General features: G+C 35.7%; 1 protein-coding gene across 4 annotated transcripts in view; it reads left to right on the plus strand.

Annotated features, from left to right (window-relative positions):
- Positions 1-22,568, plus strand: part of DCAF6 (DDB1 and CUL4 associated factor 6) — a 162,056-nt gene that overhangs the window by 80,621 nt on the left and 58,867 nt on the right. For 2 of the 4 annotated variants that reach the window (XM_006872620.1, XM_006872621.1), the window contains 3 exons: positions 2,088-2,258; positions 11,032-11,091; positions 21,172-21,289. In XM_006872620.1, the coding sequence (XP_006872682.1) occupies positions 2,088-2,258; positions 11,032-11,091; positions 21,172-21,289 (349 nt within the window). The remainder of the gene's footprint in view (positions 1-2,087; positions 2,259-11,031; positions 11,092-21,171; positions 21,290-22,568) is intronic. The other 2 variants (XM_006872622.1, XM_006872623.1) reach the window with 2 other exon arrangements.

Raw genomic sequence — 22,568 nt, forward strand, 5'->3', positions numbered from 1 at the left:
TAGGCAAATCTGCTGCACAAGACCTTTTTAAAGAATTGAAGAGCAAAGATGACAGCTTGAGGACTAAGCTGTGCCTGACCCAAGCCATAGTATTTTCAATAACCTCATATGCATGTGAAAGTTTGACAGTGAATAAGGAAGATTATAGAAGAATTGATGCATTTGAGTTATGGTGTGAGTTATGGTGTTGGAGGAGCATATTGAAAGTGCCATGGGCTGCCAAAAGAACCAACATTCTGTTTTGGAAGAAGTGCAGCCAGAGTGCTCCATGGAGGCCAGAATGGCCAAACTTCGTCTTTCATACTTCATGCATATTGTCAGGAGGGACCAGTCACTGGAGAGGGATATCATGTTTGGTAAGGTGGAGGATCAGAGAAAAAGAGGAAGACCCCCAGTGAGATGGAATGGCAAAGTGGCAGCATCAATGGGCTCAAGCGTGGCAACAATTGTGAGGTTAGCCCAGGAGAGAGCAGTATTTCATTTTGTTGTGCATAGGGTCGCTGTGAGTCGGTACTGAATCGATGGCACCTAACAACAAGAACAGCATGCTCTACTATATTCAGTGATGTAGTTGTAGCATATGTAAATACATATGTATAAATATCTTGTCAAACCTATATGTATATATGGGCATAGTGGCATCTGCCTTCTCATGCCTCTTCATCTTGTGTGTCTGTCTACATAGCTACTTGTAACTCATTGCTAATGCTTTTATTTTGGGGAGCACAGTGGCTCTGTAGAATAAGCATTGTCTGCAAGCCACACGGTCACTGGTTTTAGCCCAGCAATTCTACAGGAGAAAGATGAGGCTTTCTGCTTACGTAAAGATTTACAGTCTCAGAAACCCTTTTCAGGGTCACTATATATTGAAATTGATTTGATGGCACTTAGGAACAAGCAACAGCTTCTATTGCAAGGAGCCCTGATGGCATAATGGGTTATACATCGGGCTTATAACTGCAGGGTGTGCGGTTCTAATCCACCAGTTGCTATGCAGGAGAACAATAAGACTTTTTACTTCCATGAAGATTTATATCCTCGAGAACCTGATACAGGGTTACTGTGAGTTGGAACTGACTCGAGGGCACACAGCAATAACAGCAATGATAACAATTGTTGTTGTGGGATTATATATTGATAATATTTACTTCTCTCACCTTTAACTCTACCTTTGCCTTGATCAATTTGTGCTGACCTCCCCCTCTTGTACAAGGGGGCTTTAAAAAGTTTATGGAAAATTTCCATCATCTTTTAATTACATTTTTTCATGAACTTTCTCCCCTTTACCCAAATTAATGTATCTGCCCTCTAGTCACTAGACTGCTACGCTACCAGAGCTCCTTTTTATAATTGAGTCCTGAAATAATAAAACAAATTTTGCATTAATTTGCATCTTTACACCTATGTAGGGGAACTTGACAGCTATTTGGTAGTTTCTTTAATTCACTACTAATGTCACTGAGAGAACTTCTGCATGCCACCACCACCACCAAACTATAACTGTGTAATCTACACTCAGATACTTTGCCTCCCTTTGGGTACTAGGAGATGGAGTGTGTATTGCACTATCCCAAACCAGTTATTCCTCTTGTCTACTGGAACTTGTCTTTGGTCTATTCACTAGTAAAATAACTGTTTGGTTTTTGTTTTTTGTGTGTTGAGGGGAGGGGGGATTTGTATCGTTTAGATGAAACAAATGGTATTTTTCTACTTTATTTCTTTTCTCATGTTTTGTTGTTAAAAAAAAAAGGCAACATTAGTGAGGAAAGTAATGTTTATTTGTAAATCTTTTGCCTATGTAGGACTTTCTTTTTATTCTGCTTAATTGCTTACATTCTTAGAGATATATGTGTGTTCGATTCATCATAGTTAAAGAGAAGCATTTGGGTATATATATATGAGCATGTAAATGCATATAGTCTATCTTGTAACTTAATGAGTAGTAATTCCTTTTTTATGACTAACTTGTCTTTAGTGTTTCTCTATGAGATGTGTTTTATTTACATCCTTTCTTTCTTTGATGCATAATCAAATTCTTTTTCCATTTTTTTACTATCTTTTCACCATTTTTTCTCTATCTGTGTCAGAATTCTTAAGGGGGCCTGAGATAGCTTTGCTTCGTAAGCGCCTGCAACAACTGAGGCTTAAGAAGGCTGAGCAACAGAGGCAGCAAGAGCTAGCTGCAAGTACCCAGCAACAGCCTTCCACTTCCGATCAGTCTTCTCGTGAGGGCTCTTCACAGGACCCTCATGTTTCAGGTTATTAATGTCAAGTGGCCTTAAGCAGCTAGTAGAGTTGGTTTTTAACATTGCTACTGTTTAATAAGATGCTTTCCTTCCGCCCCTCAAAAAGAGAGCTAATACACTTGCAGCTTATCCCTCCTTTCCATGCATGTGGTGGTATTCATCATCACATGATTAGAAGCACAGATTGGTGGACACATCTGCCAGAGAGATGAATTTAAAAGTCTATTATTTTACTTATCGTATGTTTGAAGTAGGGGATCTATTTATTGGTTTTATAATCGATAAGTACTTTCTAATAATTACATAGTGTCTTGGAGCCTGCATTAATACTTTATTGAAATTTCCTATATACTGAAATGATATCTTTGCTTATGGCTCCTAGCTTCTCCTCCCCCTTATTAAGTATTTTGCTTTGAAAATTAACCAGTATTCATATACAAGCCTAGTAATGCTAGATTTATAGCATTGTTTGGCCATTTGCTAGCATGCTTCTGTGTTTATTTGTAATTTTTCAATATTTGCTTAATAATTCCTTCTATATATAATCAACTTTCTGATACATAGGACAGCAAAAGGACTGTAGTCTCTTGTTGCTTCTCTTATATAAAATTCTGATAGGACAGTAATAATCTCTTTATCATTGAGTTTATTAAAGGCATAGTTATTTTTTGATCAGAACATTCATGATGTTCAATAAATATGTCTTGAAGGAATTCATGAGCAATGTAAATATAGCACAAAATAATTTGTCAACTCTTTCAAGAAGATGGATAATAGGAAATTATATATTTAGTCTTCATTGAGGAACTAAAATATGCCTAGCTTCTCATATTAATGAATTTATAATATTTTGTTTGACTTACTTAGTTTTACCAATCCCAAGGACAGTGAATTTGGACATTAATTATGTAGAGAACTCTGATGAAAATACTTGGAATTAATCTCTGTATTGGTAGACCTGGACAATCTCCAGTATATGAATTTCTGTTCCAGTAAGGGCTTTGGTTAAAAAAAAAAAAAAAAAAAAGTACTTTATACAATGTTGGGGTGAAATAAAATAAATTTTAGTATACATATGATGTTTAGGGCAACTCATCAACTTGGTTTCTAATGTGGTGTTACATGAATGCAAGGAATATCTGTCAGGCAAAGTTGTCTCTGTTTTTTTCTTTCCTTTTTTGTTTTTTAAATATAGAGAAATGTTTTCCTGTAACTTGAAACTAACAATTGACAATTAGGCTTCATTACATTATAATCCGAGTCCTGGGGTGGTGCTGCAGGATAGTGGGCTGGACTGCACTGTGGGTTTGAACCACAAGGTCGGCATTTCAAGCTCACCAGCCGCTCCTCGGAAACCCTATATAGGGTCGCTATGGGTTGGAACTGACTCGATGGCACTTCACAACAACAACATTATTATCATGACCTTTAGTAATAAAACATTTTGCTGTGATTCATACTTTATATAAAACTTTGGCCAAAGTGTTTTAAAAGTCTAAAAACATTCATGAAAAAATAAAAACTAATAAAAAGGAAGACAAAAATGTCCCTCTACATATTTAAATTGAAATTTCCAGATTTGACAAGCCAAATGTTAAAGTGTCTTTTAAGTATAAAAGAAAATTGTCCACATTAATGGGAAATGAACACTGTGGGTATTAGAAAAAATAGAGACTTCTAGCCTTTCTTGGAGGAGCCCTAGTGGCACAATAGTTAAGTACTCAGCTGCTAGCTGTTAAGGTCAGCTTTCACCCTCACCAGCTGCTCTCTGAGAGAAGAGACTTAACGCTCTGTTCTCAGAAGACAACACCCTTGGAAGCCTTATGGGGCACTTCTCCTCCGTCCTGTAGGGTCTATGAGTTGGAATTGACTGTTGTACAGCAGCAGCCTTCCAAATCTAAGTTACTCACTTAAAGTGAAGCAGAGTTTTCCTTTTTTTTAAGAGACAGAAAGCTTTTAGGGTGATTATATAATCTCTAAATTAAGATATTACCTTGCCACTTCTGATGATCAGTCATTCTCATTAATTAGTATCTAGTTTGGTAACCAGTCTATTTGTGGTAACTTTAAAAAGCTAAAGTTGAATAGATACTGGCAGTTGTGAAGTTGAGAAACATCTTAACTTCACTATGAAAGGGTTTACTCGGGTCCCTGATGCCTCCCACATGAGCCAGTGCTAGAGGCCCCTAGTGCTGTCACTGGGTGTATATTGGGCCTTTCATATACAAGGGGAAGTACTTCATCTTTATCATATGCTTTCGGAGAGCAACCTTATGGGGCCCTGCACGAATAACGTCATTTAGAACTATCAGCATCAGGCTGGTCCCTATAAGTTGGAGGTTAAAGATATCCCAAATGCCTGACTTTTCCAACAAGTTATACAACTCCATAATCCTTGATGTCAGTCACTGCTCTTCCCCTCCCTCACATCTCGGGGTTTTGCAATACACTACAATGTCTCACAGAATTTACATTTGTCAAAGGAAATGGCTCACACAGTTGTGGAGGCCAGGAAGTCCCAAATCTATAATTAGTCTGAAGGAGTCTCCTCACCCACATAGTCTCAAGAGCTGAGGAACCCAAACTGGCAAGTCAGATGATAGGCTGTTGATGCATGAGGCTAGAGTGAATCAGGTCAGGTGATAGACCGCAAGTCCCACAAATTGGAGGTCAGACATGCTGAGCCAGATGCAAGATCCAAAACAAGAGGGCAAACTTTGCCAAAGCATTCCTCTGTATTGGACTCAGACTGTGCCCCCAAGGAAATCTAAGCATGGTAACTTCAATCACACCTTCTAGTAAGGTGGGGGAGTATCCTTAACCCCTTTGTTGTTATTAAATATCATCTAGTCAGTGCAGCTCATAGCAACCCTGTATAGCACTTCTGAGGAATGGCTGGTGAGTTTGAACCTCGGACCTTGCAGCTCAAATTGTCAAATTGTGGTCCAGTGCATTATCCTTCAGCACCACACCAGGACTCCAGTGTAGGCCTTAATGAATCCCACCATGCCCTGGGTTCATTTCAGTAGTGCTACATTTTATTCTGCCCTCACGTGTCACAGGGATACTTAATTAAGCTATTAAAAGCTTTGTTGTTGTTAAATGCCGTTTAGTTGGTTCTGACTCATAGTGACCCTGCATAAGATTTCCAAGGAGAGGATGGTGAGTTTGAACCACCAACCTGTGGTTCAAACTGACCTTGAGGTCAATTGCTTATCCTATGGCGCCATACCAGGAATCTTAAAAGCTTTGTGTTGTAGTTGTTAAGTGCCATCAAGTTGGTTCCGACCCATAGCAACCCTGTATAGTGTTTCCGAGGAGCAAGCTGGTAAGCTTGAGCCACCAACCTTGCAGTTCAAATGACTTTGCAGTCTGGCTCATTAACCCATAGCGCCAGTTTTAAGAACTGTCAGTTTATTATAAAGGACAACTAATAAGAGCTATATGTCCATTTAGGAAATTTTAGATGAATAAACTTAATGCAAAATTCTTCGTTTCAAATTACAGAAACACAGAATAGTAATTAAATTTATGAAATTCAATGGGGATGTTTTAATTCGAATTATAATTATTAAAGTTTTGTTTCATGCATTAATTAATATAGTCATTCATATACTTATTACTAAAATCATATCTAATTACTAAAATCACTTCTGTTTAGAAAGCACCAAAGTTAGCATTCTAGATTTTAATTTACTGTCAATAGAAGAATATAAAATTATCATATGTTGTTGCTAATTGCCATTGAGTCGATTCTGACCCATAGTGACTCTGTATACGGTTTCTGAGGAGCGGCTGGTGAGCCTGAGCCACTGACTTTGCAGTCCAGCACATTAAACTGCAGCGCCACACCAGTACTCTGAAATTATCATATAGAAAAAGCACATTTTCCATTGTATTTAATATATTAATGATTACCATTAATAATGACAATAAATATTTATGTTGTTTTCTCACCTGTTTAAATCTTTAGGTATAAGATGTTCAAAAAAGACAATGTAATTTAGAAATCAAGACATTTTAGCAAAGGAAAGAATTTCTGACTTCTTACACTGACAAACATTTTCTTTTCTTTTTAAAACATAGGACTTCTAAGAATTATTTATAAGAGATTATATGTAAACTGAGTCTACAATTCCCAATATCTGTAGGAAAGTAAGAAAAACAATTATAGAAATAATATTTATTTTCAGTGGAATAAAATGGAAGCGATCCTCATGCTGTTGCTGTTTAAGTGCCTTTGAGTCCGTTATGACTCTGTACTTTTCAAGGGGCAGCTGGTGGGTTTGAACTGCCACCTTGTGGTTCAAATCAACCTTGCGGTCCAGTGCTTATTCTAACACACTACACCAGGACTCCCTTTTTGACTAGTTAATGATTATTTCATATGGAAGAGTGTCTATGAGTTGCTAACAGTTCTTCACAATCAAAGACTAAAACAGATACTTTAGATATCAAATAGTATCACCTTCAGTTTCAAATTGTTTTAAAAAGATTTTAAACAGCAGTTTTTCTGCCCCCCAGTTGTGAATCTTTCATTAGTTTTCTGTGGGAACTCTGAACATTAAGTATTTAATAGTAATATTCTGAATTTAAACACGAAGCAAGTAAAACCCATTCCAAAGGTACCTCTGTTTCTCTATGAAGTTTAAAAACCACTACTCTCAAGAGCAACAACAAAAGACACCCCTAAATGATAAGATTTCAGAGCTAATTTTCTAAAATTTCATTTTTCAGAGTCAGAATATATATTGTGGTAAAATATTTTTTACTTTGTTTCGCATTTTTTTGATTTTTTTTTTTTTTCTTTTCTGGACTTTTAGGAAATCTAAAACTTACACAATACCTTTCTAGTCTTTCAATGACTGATTTTTTAAAAATTTTAAATGAATTTACTGTCATCAGATTACTATATGGATACTAGACTGATAGAGTTTTTGTGTCTGATTCTATGACTACATGACCTTGGGCAGGTCATTTGTCTGTTTTATGCCTCAGTTTCCCAATTATTGATTTATTTATATAATGTGACCTGCCATGATTTACAGAGATGGCATAAGAATGGGTATATGTAAATTGTTATATTTTCAAGGAGAGTAGTACACATACATTGTGCTATTTTAATTATAGTATCTTTTCTTTACTACCTCAAATGTGAAGGCCATATAAATTAATAGCCTTCCAGGTTTTTAATGAGCTATACATAGGTTTATCAGATGAATGCCCCAAAGAGCTATAGCTGAGGCATTCAGCGTATGGCTGATTTTAAAGCTCAACTCTTTTTCCATTTCAGGTCCCCTGAAGTCATGGGTTGCTGGCTCCTGCTTAGAGTGACAGCACCCTGTGGAGTCTGCTGGTACTGGCCTGACCACCACAGAACCCCACTGGAGCATGGAGCCAGTCTAGAGAGGGTCAGGTAGGAACTGTTTTTTCACTTTATGGCACGGTTTTGCCGATTGGAAAAAAAAACAAGTAATTTTTGTACCCCAAAGGGTATAAAACTTTAGTGATTATTTTGCAAAAGGGCTTTTCAAAACTGAGCCATATTGGAGAAAATCAGCACTTACCCGATCCTTTACCAGCAGGTTCTATGCAGACACCAGATACTCAGTGTCAACGCAGACGCTCTCAGATGGAGGCATTTGACCCATGTTTGTAGTGGTTAGCAGCAGAAGCAGTTACTAAATCCTGAATGCTGTTGACCTAGCTCTGCAAACACTCCTTAGTTACTTGAATACCTATCAGAGTCCTGGTCAAAATAAAGATGCGTCTCTTAAAATTTTACATGTGACAGTATGCTCTATATTTTGCAGAACAGCTTCCTATCATTATTTTTTCTTTCAACACCATATATCTGAAAACTAGGCAAGTAATAATAATAATAATTAACATTAATTGATCCTTTCCTATGTGTTATCTAAGTAGTCTAAAATATTCATTAAATCTTCTGATAGATACTGTGATGAATCCCCATTTTACCTTTGGAGAAACTGAGACTTAGAGAAGTTAAGTAACTTGCCCAGTGTTACAATATTTCTAAGTAAGAAAAACCAGGAATCTGGCTGAAGAGCTATTATTATTTTCCTGTTAAACTATAATTTTCTGTTTTTTTCTACAGTTGAGAAAATTCTCTTGTCGAGGAGCTAACAATTTTCACAAAACCTAAAGACAAATTTATTAACTACATAGCAGTTGACCATGAGATACACAGCTTAATATTGATTAAAATATTTTCCAGAAGTTTCTCTCTACCTCAAAAATAACATTATAACTCTAAACATTTCTAAGAAACTGATCAACTATAGTGCATTTTGTAATAACAAGTTATCACTAGATAATGCATTTAGGTTTTATTTGTGATGGTGCTTATAGAATATATGTACTTCAGCAGAGTATGCCAACAACTGACGCAGGCAGGCTTGACCTAATAATTACAATTGTTGAATATTAGCTAGTTTGATAGTTGTTGTACTAATATTTGAAAATATTTCTGTAAAATAGGAGCTATGAGTATTGTATTTACATATATCGTGGGGTTAAAAAAAGTCACTAAAAAGGTTTATGTGACGGAAGAAAAAAAAATCCAGAAACAGTTGCATTGATAACCAAGATAAAAAAGTAGATTAGAAGTAATGACCAAATAGGATTTTATCTTCAAGATGGGAGAAACAACAAATAATTCCCCAGATGTGCATGATATTCTTGATAGACTATAAAACCAAACCCTTTTGTATTAATGCTATGTGTTTGTCATAGCATCAGCTTTATCAATATGTTAAATCCTTCCAGTTTGTGAAAATACAAAATTTTGTGGTGATGACAGCCTTTTAGATCCTTTACCAATGTGCTTTTTGCAGTGATTCCTTCCTAAATGTTATAAAAATAAGTAAGAAGTGCTTTATTTCAATAAGATTTATATATATTATAATAGGTATATAACAATTATGTCTTTGAAAAGTAAGACCACTTGGAAAGTTTATAGTTTTTTTAAGACTCTCAATTATTAAATGAGAGCATAGTGGAAAATGTATAATGAATTAAATAACTCAAAAAGATTTCATGGGACACTTTTTAGGAAGACATTGTAATATTTACAACACTGACTTTGGGTCACATTTCTGTTATGTTTTCTTTTTGTCTGAAGGAGTAGAATTTTGTTTATCTCAAAAAACCAACTTATCTCTTCTTTAAAAACAACACAGATGGGAATGTTGTACCTAACAATGAGATGGGTAAATGGGAAGTAAATCAGGGGTAGACTAGGAAATTAATTGAAAAACTGTCATTTCCACTTTCTTTTTTGTATAGAAAAATTTGTTTAAATGAGTGCTCTGATGAAGAGGTTTTAAGTAGGATAACCTAAAGTTATATGATGATCATGTTTTATCAAAATTTAATGGATAATAAAAATCTATGAATAAACTGGTAGTATTAGATGACAGTAGATTTAAGACCAATGAAAATGGCCATGATAGTAGAAATCTGACTTTAAATGTATAAATGTACAAATGGAAGCAGTTGAGTGATTCAAAATTGGTGGGAATCCAGAATCTACTGGAGAAAAATCTTACTTTTAAGTAGATGGTGTGCTATCATGATCAGAAGTTGATTATTAGCCATACTAGGTGATAGCTATTTGTTTTTTAATTTTACTTTATTAACATTTGCTAAGATCTAGATCACAAGATATTACAAACTAGGAGTTATTCTTACATTTGGAGAATTATGCATGTTATCCATATCTTCCCCTGTCCTGTAACCCCACTGGGACTTTGGAACCCAAGTAAAAAAATGGGACATAGTTACCACCTTCTCCTCCAGTGCCTTGTTTCTGTTACCAAAACCCTAAGCTAATCAGGGTGAAGGGAGAAGTTTAGGCCGAAAATCGTTGTGGCCTTTCCTGTGTCACAGAGCTAATTATGTCTAATCTAGGTCTAGAATAAAATTTTCTAACTCTAGACCAGTGCCCTGTACATTTTACCATGCTGCCTTCCTTCTTCTGTACCAGTGCTTTTCAAGCAGTGGAACCCTTATAAAGCAATTCGTTTTTAAAATAGAATCAGTGTATCAAAAAGATAAAAGCAAAACTATTTTGTTTGAAGCCAAGATGGAAAGACTAAATCCCTGAGCACTAAGCCTTCTTTGCCTCTCTTTTACTTTTCATACCAAGCACTTCTAAAGAAACCTCTGCCTGCACAGAGTACAGCTTTAATATGCACAATATACCAAAAACCCTTTAAAGTTACATGCATTTTTGTGATGGTACTTAATTCATTGAATATTTCTCTTATAAACCATTTTTTCCCTCTAAAACCTTGTGCCTGGAGCTCCTTGCTTTAGTTCACATGCTGCAAACCACATTGAGCAAAGTGCAGTGAGCACTGCATTTCATGTCTTGAACCTTGCAAAGCAGGATGAAAGACATGTTAAGGAGCTGGAGAGGTGGTTTGAGAAGGACAGGGATTCTTCTGTGTAGTGAATGAGATATCCCATTTCTAATTACCTAGCTTAACCCTTTTGCTTGTGCTAAATAGACTTGAAAAAGTTCTATGCATGATACTAGAAAAATATTTCTCTACTCATTTTCCAAGTTGCTAAATGCTTGCCTGGAATAACATATCTTAAGCACATGACCCTGCTTATTCACTGCTTGAGAAGCGTACCACAGTACTTACATCTATTTCCCATCCTATGCATTATGTTTCTTAAGCTTAGAGATGATCATGACATTGCTGTGCAGTTTTCTGCTGCTTACTTTTAAGTTGAAATCTCATTTTTGTTTCAGATTCTCCTTCTTCTGTGGTTAACAAACAGCTCGGATCCATGTCACTTGATGAGCAACAGGGTGCGTGCAACAGGAGATGCGCTTTGCCCATCCATCCATAGATTTATTGCATTGCATAAACCAAGCTTTCTCTTGCTTTTTCATAGCATTTCATTTTAATAGTCAATGTTCTGTGGGCTAAATTACCCTATACGTTACTGTATGCAATGAACCTCCCTGGCCTATTCAAATGATCTTCTGTATGTTGTTGTTGTTGTTAAGTGCCATCGAGTCAGGTCCGACACATAGTAACCTGTATAAAGCTTCCAGGTAGTGGCTGGTGCGTCTGAACTGCCTACCTTCGGTTCAAACCTACCTTGCTGTCCAGTGCTTATCCTACAGTGCCATACCAGGATTCTTCTGTATTTGTTTTTGTGTGCTACTGAGTCGGTTCTGTGTCACAGCAACCCGGTATAGGATTTCTGAGGAGCAGCTGATGGGTTTGAACTGCTGGCCTTTTGGTTCATTGCTGATCCTACAGTGCCTCGTGTTTTGCCCCTTATTCCAAATTGGAATTATTTTCCTACACCAACATTTCTAATTATGTTTCTATCATAAATTGCTTAGAACTGTGGGTGTGAGGTTGACATTATCCAGTGCTTGCTTAGGTCATTTGAATGTAGGATTTGTAATTTGCTGTAGTAATGATACTTGGTTTTATGTCTTACGATTAAGTGGTCAAACCCTTGAGATCTTTAAGAAACTTAATAGTAAGCTCAGAGATGAGCTCCACAGTCACCAAACAGAAGGGTAAATAGCTTCCGCTTGTACTTTTTAAAGTTGGAGAAATAAAGAATAAACCTCCAGGAGCCTTGAGCAGGGAATAGGAGCTAGTTTACGTCATCACCAAGCTTTGTTACCAGCAGGTCAAACACAGAGAAGGACTCATAGAGAAAAGCAGGCTAACAATAAGGGCTGCTGAAAAGAAGGGTGGAGAAAGGAAGTCTGTTTTAAAACAAAAACAAAACACACACATACACAAAACTAGCTATTTAGAATTACAACAGTTAAGCAAGGGCAGGTATCCTGACTTTGTCTCACCTCACAATTTCCTGGAATATACATTTATTGTGACATGTTGTGATAAATAAGTAACGTGTCATTATTAATAATTTAGAATGATCTTCACTTTTCCTCTTTAAAAAGGCAGATGATTACCTAATATATTTTACAAATACTTCTTACAAAGAAACAAACAGCACTAAAACCATAAAGTTGGCTGGCAAATTTATATATGTAGACTAGTTCATTTTTCAACAGTATTTGAAAAATTAAATCTTGTTTTAGTACCTATTTGGGCTACCTAATTTTGATTATCTTCCTAAAGAAATAGTAAATTTTTTAAACAAATTAGAAAACTCCTTTTGTACTTCTGGTCTTATTCTTTATAGATCTTAAATGACAACTATCGCTTCAACTTTTGAGAATGAGTGAATGGATGGATGAATGAGAACCAAGAAATAAACCTGGTTTATACATTTGTTATAAAGTGTTAACATTGAAGAATGATTACTTTAAGGTAAAACTTAAAAGCATCATATTTTATGTTGCATTAATACAAAACTACTCTAACCAAATAATCTTATTTGTAAGGGTACATAGAAATGACACATCACTACCAGAGAGTTGTAATCAGATTCTTACTCTCTCTCATCACATAATTTCCTGAGAATTATGTTAAGTAGAAAATTAAGTTGATAATTTATATGTGGAATAGGAAAGAAAGAAGAGCCAAAGATAACTTTTCAAGTTTTTGGCATCAGTGCCTGGATGAATTGTAATGCCATTTACTAGGACATGTGGGTGCCTTTATTCAGTAGGTGTGGAAATGTATAATTGGTAAATTCTTGAGTTTGTTTTATCAAAGTCACATCTTAATATATGATCATAAATGTAACATAAACAGAAAAATTTTAATGATGGAAAGTGTATGCGGATGAATTAATCCTGAGTTTCTCTTTAGGAAAAGTGCTAACGATTTTCTCCTTCTGAAAAAGTATAGCCTAGGAAATTCTTGTGGAGCAGATCTATTGATTAGTTGGAAATGAATGAGTGATATCCAGGTGTCTGAATAGAGTCATGCCATCAAGAATAGAGAGTTGTCAGGGAAAATAGTTGACTGTAGAGGAAAGAAGGCACATGGCATTTTTAGGAGCATTGTTTTAAAGGGCCTTTGGCTATCCAAATAGACATTTAGATGGATATATGATTCTGGAAGTTTCCAGAGTGGTCCGAGTTGGAGAAACAGGTTCACAACCATTAACTCAGTACAACGAAACCTGTGAGAGCTGCAACTAAATGGGAGTGTCTTATTTTTTGAATCTCACAAGTGTTTCCCCTTTGAAAGGGGGCTATCGCCACTATTCTATGGCTAATAGTGGACAATGTTTGTTTTCCATTGCTGATAGGTTTCCATCTTACACAGGTTCTTTCTTAGGTTTTACTGTAGCTAAAACCTTGGAAGTAGACCAGATTGTCTGGGGAAAGAGGATAAAGTGAAAAGAGGCGGTCAACACTATAAGGAGCAGGCAGGGAAAGGGATCTAGCTCTAAGGAGACTAAGAAGGAATGATTCAGAGAAGTAGGTGGAGAAGAAGGGATGCTCTATCCAAAGCTAGGCAAAAAGAAAAGTTCTGGAAGGAAGAAGCAAATATATGAAAAAATACATAAAAATAACTGAGACATGCTTATTGAATTCCTGGATATTTGGACTATCTATTGTTTTTGTCATTACATCTTGAGTGATACGGTGGAGGCAGATCTAGATAAGCAGTGTTTTGAGGAAGATTTTTCAAATGGAGGCATTGGTATATAGTGTATATTAGAGGAAATTGTAGTTTGGATGGCAGAAAATGGGGTACGTTCATAGAATAATCAGAATCTTCGTAGAAGAGGTTAAAGATAAAGAAAAGGAAGGAGTTGATGATCTCCAGTTACATTATTGTTTAAAGTTTTAAAATTTTGTCAAGAATTTTGTTTTCAATTTTACCTTGAAGAATGGAAAAAGTAGTAGGATACCTAATACGTTTCATTTTGAATGAATCTCAATGATTTTTTTTTTCCTGTTGTAAGATACTTTACAACATCAGCCAAATTTAAGGTTTTATGTTAATATATTGATGGTCCTTCTTTATTAACTATGGACAGAATGAAACTATTTGAATATGCACAGTAGTAATTGTCATGCAGTTAATTCATTTAAATAATACACTTTAACTAGTAGTTTTGGTTCTTTTTTATATCTTTAATTATGTTGTTGTAGGATAGCACTAAGGAGCTCTGGTAGCGTAGTGGTTACAAATCAGGTTGCGAGCCATAAGATCAGTAGTTCGAAACTACCAGCGGTTCCGCAGGAGAAAGATGAGGCGGTCTGCTCCCGTAAAGATTTACAGCCTCGGAAACCCTGTGTAGGGTTGCTATGAGTCGGAATCGACTCCATGGCACAGCACAACAACAACAACAACAGGATAGCACTGGACTGCAAACCACAGGTTGGCTGCTCCTTGGAAACCCTACACAGGGTCACTATGAGTTGGAACCAACTCAACGGCACTTAAAATCAGCAACAATTATGTTGTGCCAATTGTAATATAAGGAAACAAAATTCTCTTCTGGCATATATTAAGGGGCTTCAAAATTCATGGAAAAATTGAAGTAAAAGATGTTGAAAATTTTCTATGAACTTTTGAAGCTTCCTCTTACTTCCTGAGTCTTATTATTGAAACTACAAAATTTTCCTCTGGAAAAATATCAAGGGTCAGCAGTTTCTTCTTTATTATATTAAAAAATGAACTAAAGCTAATAAACACATATAACTAATAAGCATTAGAGTTGTGATTTAAATCCAAGCAGTCTGCCTCTAAAGTCTATAATTGTCCTCTGACTATAAGAGGTAGGTAGTCTCAGATTGAAAAGGACCTCTTAGTCACATTAAGGTTTTGAATTGCAACAACAATGGGAAGTTAATGAAGGATTTAAATTTGGGAGTGATCTGACCTCAATAGAGTATAGAAAATTGATCAGCAACTGTATCACTTAGGAGGAGGTTCTAGTAATGAAGATTTTCACTTTATGATGGGATTTAGGTAGAAGAGATGTGAAGATAACAACCCCAGAATTTCTTTATGGGTACAGTTTAATGATGGCTTTATGGTGAGAGGAAGCAGGGCAAGCCTGTCTTTCATGCAGCAAATATACTTTTTTTTTTTTTTTCAAACCTAGGTTCTAGGTTTATTTGTGGTTATTTGGGGGGAGATACTGATGGATTCCTAGTGTGGCTCTGTAGGATCTGCACTGGACTGCAAACCACAAGGTTGGCAGTTTCAAACCCCCAAGCTGCTTCTCAGAAACCCTGTATTGGGGTAGCTATGAGTTGGAACTGACTCAATGATGCTTAAAAGCAACAGAAACTGAGATTAGCAAGTGAATTTTCATGGTACTGCAAGGGAAAGTTTTAGTTTATACACAACTAAGTGGGTGAGTACTTCTTAAACTAGGTAACACTGGAGAAAAGATACAAATATGGGAGAAGTACCTAGATAAGTTGCTTTTTTGAGCGTTGCTGATTTAAGTCAAATAAGATGGGTTCTAAAAGTCTTCAGTAACTTGATCCGTGGGAGGTGATGGATTCCATCTGTGAGCACAGTTCACTGGAGGGATAGAGGCAGAGGCCAGGGTAGAGTGGAACTTGAAGAAATGGAGATGGGCAATAAGGGAAACAGTTTCAAAACAAAAGCAAAGGACAGATGTAGCTAGAGGGGAAAGTGAGTAAGAGAGTGTTTCTCTGAGTTGTCTACCTCACTTCTTTTCATCAGGAATTCACATTTTGACATATAAATTTATCTGTTGAATTACTATATGACAGATTTAGAGCATATGACAAGTTTGGGAGGAAAAAGGAGAGTACACCTGAACAAACAGTTATGAGAAGAGAAATACTGCAGGAGGATTTCAGCAGGGTTAATATGCAACATTGGGTGGGCTAGGCATCTACTTACTTTCTTACTAGAAAATATTTTCACAAGACTGAAAGTGATACAGGAATAGTAGACTTTTATGAACAGAGGAATGTAAGACTAATAGTTTGTAAGTATTAGGAAAAAGAAGGGACTAAGTAGCAAAAGTCAAATGACTACACTCTTTCAACCCCTAAATTCTAAATATCAGTAAGAATGCTCAACTAGGCAGTCTAAGCCTATCCATGTTCCTATTCAGTTTGCATCTTTATTTTAGTATGTCAGAAAAATTCTCAGATTAAAATTATAATGGAATGGAGGTTGAGTTTTGATTGTCAGGAAGACAATTTAAAAGACTACATTATTTTAAGAAGATTATCTAGGAGCAATTTTCTGATGAATCAATACTAAAATTACATTTTGTTTTGTTTTGACTTTCACAACCACCGTACTTATAAAGCCATGTCTGCACTAGTAGGAGCACTAATTTTAGAATGAAATGCTTTGTCTCACAGTTATCCATATAAGGTGATAGGTATTCTCTGTTAAGAAGTTACTCACAGAAACAATATCTGCTTTGTATCAGAATATGCTTCCATATAGCTTGAGATCCACAGAAAAGTCCTGACCTATGAAATGGAAAATATTCTATTGACTTAGAATTTTGTCTTTTTAAAATATATATAAGCAAGTAAGTTGGGACTCAGAATTTGAGATGCTAGTTGAATTTGAAGTCCTGGTGTGGCCCTGTAGGATAAGCATTGGGCTGCTAACCACAAGGTCATCAATCCAAACCCACTAGCCACTCCTTAGAAGCCCTATACAGGCTCCCAGCTATGAGCTGGAACCGGACTCAGTGACACTTAGCAACAGTTGAACTTTACAATTGATGTGCCTACGTGTTTATAGAGAATTTCACCATAATTTTATTTCCTTTTAAATTTGATTTTCAAAAGTATTTGGTATAGTGAAATGGAATGTCGCCAACTGCACTGTAAAATAGAAAATCCCTTTAGTAAAGAATATATTATTTTTACATGCTTCACAGCTTATTTGTACTACTAAAGGTAATTAATATGTGATTATACAGTTATAACAGCGACCCAGCATGGGAATAAATGTTGAGCATAGTGTGGCGCTATAGGATAATGCACTGAACTGCAAGGTCAGTCTAAACCGCAAGGTCGGCAGTTCAAACCTACCAGTCATTCCTCAGAAACCCTATACAGGGTTGTAAGGGGTGAGAACCAACTCGACAGCACTTAACAACAATGGTGATTCTAAGCAAATTATTACCATATCCTACTTAATTATCTTTGCTTTGATAACTTTGTTTAAATTTATACATAGACATTTCCTATATATATTAGTATTTCTGTGATGTACAAAACTAGTTACCAAGGTAACATTTAGTACTACTGATACTACACTTAATTTTTTTATTTTGGTGTGTGAAAAAATGTATATGTTAAATAGCTTGAATATGTGTACATTACCAAAAAAAGTTAGTTTATGGTTTTTATGTGAAAGAAATAATTAGAGGACATCGGTTTAAATTAATAATAGTTCAAAGAAAATTTCAAATCATGTTTTGTTCATTATGGAAGTAAATTTTCAGTAATAGTTTTTTAAAAATGCTTGCAGATCCAACTTCTAACATAGAGCAACCAAGTGAAAATTAGAATGATTACAGGTATTTTTTCTAAATGTAGTGAAAAAAAAATATTTAATTTTTTGTTCCTTAAAGAAGAAAATTATTTGTTACTTACTGTCCGTTTGATGAATATTCAAGTGATTCATTTACTAGTATGCCAGAGAGCTACATTTCAGAGAATATTCAACCTTGTAGGTTGCATATAATCCAACACAGGAGATTAAACTAGAAAGATTAGAAGGGAACAAGTCTTGTTCTACCCCTGGAATGTTAGTCCCTGGGTATTAATATCTCAGTTAAGAAACCACATTTTGTATTGTGGATTGTTTTTTCAGGAGGCACTGTTAATTTAAGCACAGCCCGCAAGGAAATAGTGACTCAGAGGTTGGAAGTGTAAGTAACTAGCCACTCCTTGAAATCTCTGTACAGAGTCATTATGAGGCGGAACCGACTTGATGGCACTTAACAATGTATTCCTATAGTCATAACATGTAAATATTGTTGTTGTTGTAGTTGTTGCTAAGTGCTCTGGAGTTGGTTCTGACTCATAGTGACCCTTTATAGGGTTTCTAAGGAGCGTCTGGTGAGTTTGAACCACTGACCTTATGGTTAAAACCAACATTGCAGTCCAGCGCATTAAACCGCAATTGATGTTTGTTGTTAGGTGTCGTCAGTACCGACTCATAGCGACCCTGTGCACAACAGACTGAAACACTGCCCAGTCCTGGGCCAACCTCACAATTGTTGCCACGCTTGAGCCCATTGATGCTGCCACTTTGCCAATCCGTCTCACTGGGGCTCTTCCTCTTTTTCTCTGACCCTTCACCTTATCAGACATGATATTCTTCTCTCGCAACTGGTCCCTCCTGACAATATGTCCAAAGTATGAGAGACGAAGTTTGGCCATCCTGACCTCCAAGGAGCTCTCTGGCTGGACTTCTTCCAACACAGATCTGTTGGTTCTTTTGGCAGCCCATGGCACTTTCAATATTCTCCTCCAACACCATAACTCAAAAGCATCAATTCTTCTACAGTCTTCCTTATTCACTGTCCAGCTTTCACATGCATATGAGGTTATTGACAATACCATGGCTTGGATAAACCGCAATAATATTCTTTAAATTTCCCAAAAGGGAAGTTTTGATAATAACATTCAAATTTTAGAAAACTTCTTTTAATTCATACTTCTTAAGCCACGATGGATCTGAATCTAAAAAATTCAGCCCTGCAATTCTCACATACCTGCTTTTGTTTTCTATTCCTTCTTAACTTTAAGAAAGAACTTAATAACAAAGTAGTGTATAAAATGTTGCAAGGGATAATGAAAGCACTAGCTCCAGCTCTGTGTCTCATATTTCTTGATTTTCAGTGCTCTGTCCCCACCAGTTCCATATGACTGTGACTTTGGTAGCAGTGGGACAGAAATGGCAGCAACATAAATTCAAGGATTAGAGAAAATTGTGTGTATGGATGACACACAAGCAGCATATTTTCCAAAGAGGGTTAAGAGTAGAATAGAAGTTTTCAAAGTCCCGTTCTTGATCATTTTATGTAAGCTAAAGATCTGTTTAATTCCATTACTGTATCAGAAATGCTACTTTGTAAAATACTTCCTTCAAAACTCTGAGTGAAATATTGCAACATTGGAAGTTGTAATAGATTATTAAAATATTTCCAGCAGCTGTTTAAAATGAAGACGTGTTTATAACAAGAATATTTTAGAAAGTGTTTTTGCTGTTCCTGAAACCAGATGAATGAATTGTTCACTTTTAATTTCATAGAACATAATTTCTCATGAATTAGAAGAGCTTAAGAATTGATACTCTTGGGTGTCACCAGCTTAGCTCCTAGGGAATCATTTTAGCTTTCTACTACTTCCTGGTGTGGTGCTGTGGGTTAATGTGCTGGACTACAAAGTTGGTTTGAACTGCAAGGGCAACAGTTCAAGCTCACCACCTGCTCCTCAGAAACCCTAAACAGAGTCACTATGGGTCCGAACCAACTCAATGGCACCTAACAACAACAACAACTACTTTCTATATTTGAAATCCTGTCAGTTGTCCTCTAATAGAATGCAAAAGAGAGCAGTTTTCTGAGCTCCGTTTTAGTAAGTGTTTTAATGGCTTTCAGAGGAAACAAGATGTAAGTCCTTCATTGCAATACAAAATAGAGCCCAGAACCTGAAAGTCTGAATAATTTTGTTTAACTAAGTTGATACTGTTATTGTTTTTGTTGTTAATTTTCAAAAGAAGAAGCTTATTTGTAGACCTATGGGATAAATTCTTGAACTAGTATCAAGAAAATGGTTATATCAAAGAACAGTTTTCTTCAAGCAACCATGTAGAAATTTTCTTATTTGAGTGCATATCCATTTGTACTCCCACTTTATTTTGATTTTTCACTAAGCTATTTTGTATCATAAAAGGCAAATGTTTAAAGTCCTATTTTATTTTGTCTTTCAACATCTTTTTAGTTTTTTGTTGTTTTATTTTTGGCGGTGGCAGGGGCTTCAAAATGGTTTATATCTATTTTTATAGGAGTTTCTTGATTTTATTTACCATTTTACAAAGGGTTTATTCTGTTGAGATAGATATAGATCATGGTCATCCCCTGTAGACTCAAGATTAAATTGACCTTCCCATAATTATGAAAACAAATTCTTTGCAGGAGTATTCAGGAGGGCAAACTGGAATATACAAAATATATGATCTTGTAATGGAGTGTTTTTGTTTTTTTTTTAAATCGAAGTACAATAATTCCCCCCACCCCACGCCCACCCCTCCACCTTAGAATGCTGGTTTTAATCCCTCCTTAAAAGAGAAGGGAAATGGGAGCTACAGGGAGGAAGTAGGATGACTTGTTCCACTGTTCCACGGAGGGGAGTGCAGTCACTGAGATGAGACAGTATATGAATTGCTGAATGTAAAACTGATGATCTTGTCTGTATACTTTCATTCAATTCGCACACCAAAAAAGTGAAAAAAGAAAGAAAGAAAAGCCTATAGATTTGAAAGAACATAAAAATTTGATAGCATTTAATTATAGCAAAGTTTTTGCTGAACAACTTCATTTGAAGCCTTTTTGCACCTTCACAGTGATTCTTGAGGAAGCTAATATTAGCTATTCTTGATGCTATAGCAACTGAAGACTTAAAGCATAAGCATTCTATTAAAGGTACCAATTTATAGCAAATGTCATTACATGTTAATACTCTTTGATTCCTTAATGATTATGGGTATCAAATGTGAGTGATTCTCAACTGAATCACAGGGAGTCACGTACACAAAGTCAGATCTGATTCAAATGCCACTTTGAAGTATAAAGAGTGTCTCCCTAACACTTGTCTTTGTACTTTAAGCAAGAAGCAGAACAGATGTGAAAAAGAATTATGACAAAGACAATCTAATTTACATTTTAGAAATTTTAGGAAATGTCATCTTTTTTCCCCACTGGTTTCAGAGACTGTTTCAAATGTTTTAAACACAATTTTCAGATAACAGTAATGAAAAGCTGAGCCCCAAACCAGGAACAGGTGAACCTGTTTTAAGTTTGCACTACAGCACAGAAGGGACAACTACAAGCACAATAAAACTGAACTTTACAGATGAATGGTAAGTTACTGCTTTTGTAAAGATCTTCTTAACCGTTTTTAGCTTTTTATCCTCTTTATGTTCTTTTTTTGTTTTGCACTGGCTCTCAAACTGTAGTGTTCTTCAGAAGCACTGAGAAAATTTGTTAAAACACCAATTACTGAGCTCCGCTCACTCAGAGTTTTTACTTCAATGTTTTGGATTTGCATTTCTAACAAGTTTCCAGGTGATGCTGATGTGTCTGTTCAGATATTTTCTCTAATTGAAAATGTAAAAAAATTAATCAGTGTGCTGCACTGCAAAGTCGGTTTGAACTGCAAGGTCAAGCTCACCACCCACTTCTCAGAAACCCTATACAGGGTCACCATGGGTTGGAACTGACTCAACAGCACTTAAAAACAAGACTATTAATGCAAAAAATAACAAAACTAATAACATTTTGGAGCTTTTTCCAATATTGTTCCTATATGTAGGTATTATATGTAGGTATATGTATAATTTTTGTTCAAACCAAATGTACTTTTTTTTCCTTTGTTTGAACTTAGCTTTATAATAAATATTCCATGTTATTTATTTATTTTTCACTACTTACTACTTACTTCAGTAGCCACCCCCCAAAGTGAATGTTTCATAGTTTATATAACCATTTCCCTTTAATTGAGCAATGAAATTATCATTTTCTACCAGCTAAGATTATAATGCATATCTTTGTTTACAAAGCTTTTCCCTCCATTCAAGATTATTTCCCTGAGATATATTTACAGAAATGAACAATACTTAGGTCAAAAGATGTTGTCAAATTGTTTTCAAATTTAAACCAGCATCATGTGAAGACATTTTTCTGTCTTCCAGGCCAATGTTTAATGTAATTTTTACAGGCATACCTTAAATGTATTATGGGTTTGGTTCCAGACCACTACAATAAAGTGAATAATGTAGTAAATTCAGTCAAGAATTTGTTTTCCTAGTGCATGTCAAAGTTATGGTTACACTCTTAAGTGTGCAATAGCATTATGAAAAAGTTTGAAATATTGTGAGATTTACCAAAATGTAACACAGAGACACAAAGTTGGAAAAATTTGGAAAATGTGCTGTTGGAATAATGGTGCTGATCTACTTGCTAGACGCAGGGCTACCACAAACCTTCAATTTGTAAAATACGCAGACTATGAAGCTCAGTAAAGCAAAGTATAGTAGAATGAAGTTTACCTGGATTTTCACTTATTTGTTCATTTGTAGGCTGACTTTATTTAATGGTTGTTAAGAGATTTCTTATTTATATATATATTATAGATATTGC

The sequence above is a fragment of the Chrysochloris asiatica genome, unplaced genomic scaffold (genome assembly GCF_000296735.1).
Source record: "Chrysochloris asiatica unplaced genomic scaffold, ChrAsi1.0 scaffold00207, whole genome shotgun sequence".
NCBI lineage: Eukaryota > Metazoa > Chordata > Mammalia > Afrosoricida > Chrysochloridae > Chrysochloris > Chrysochloris asiatica.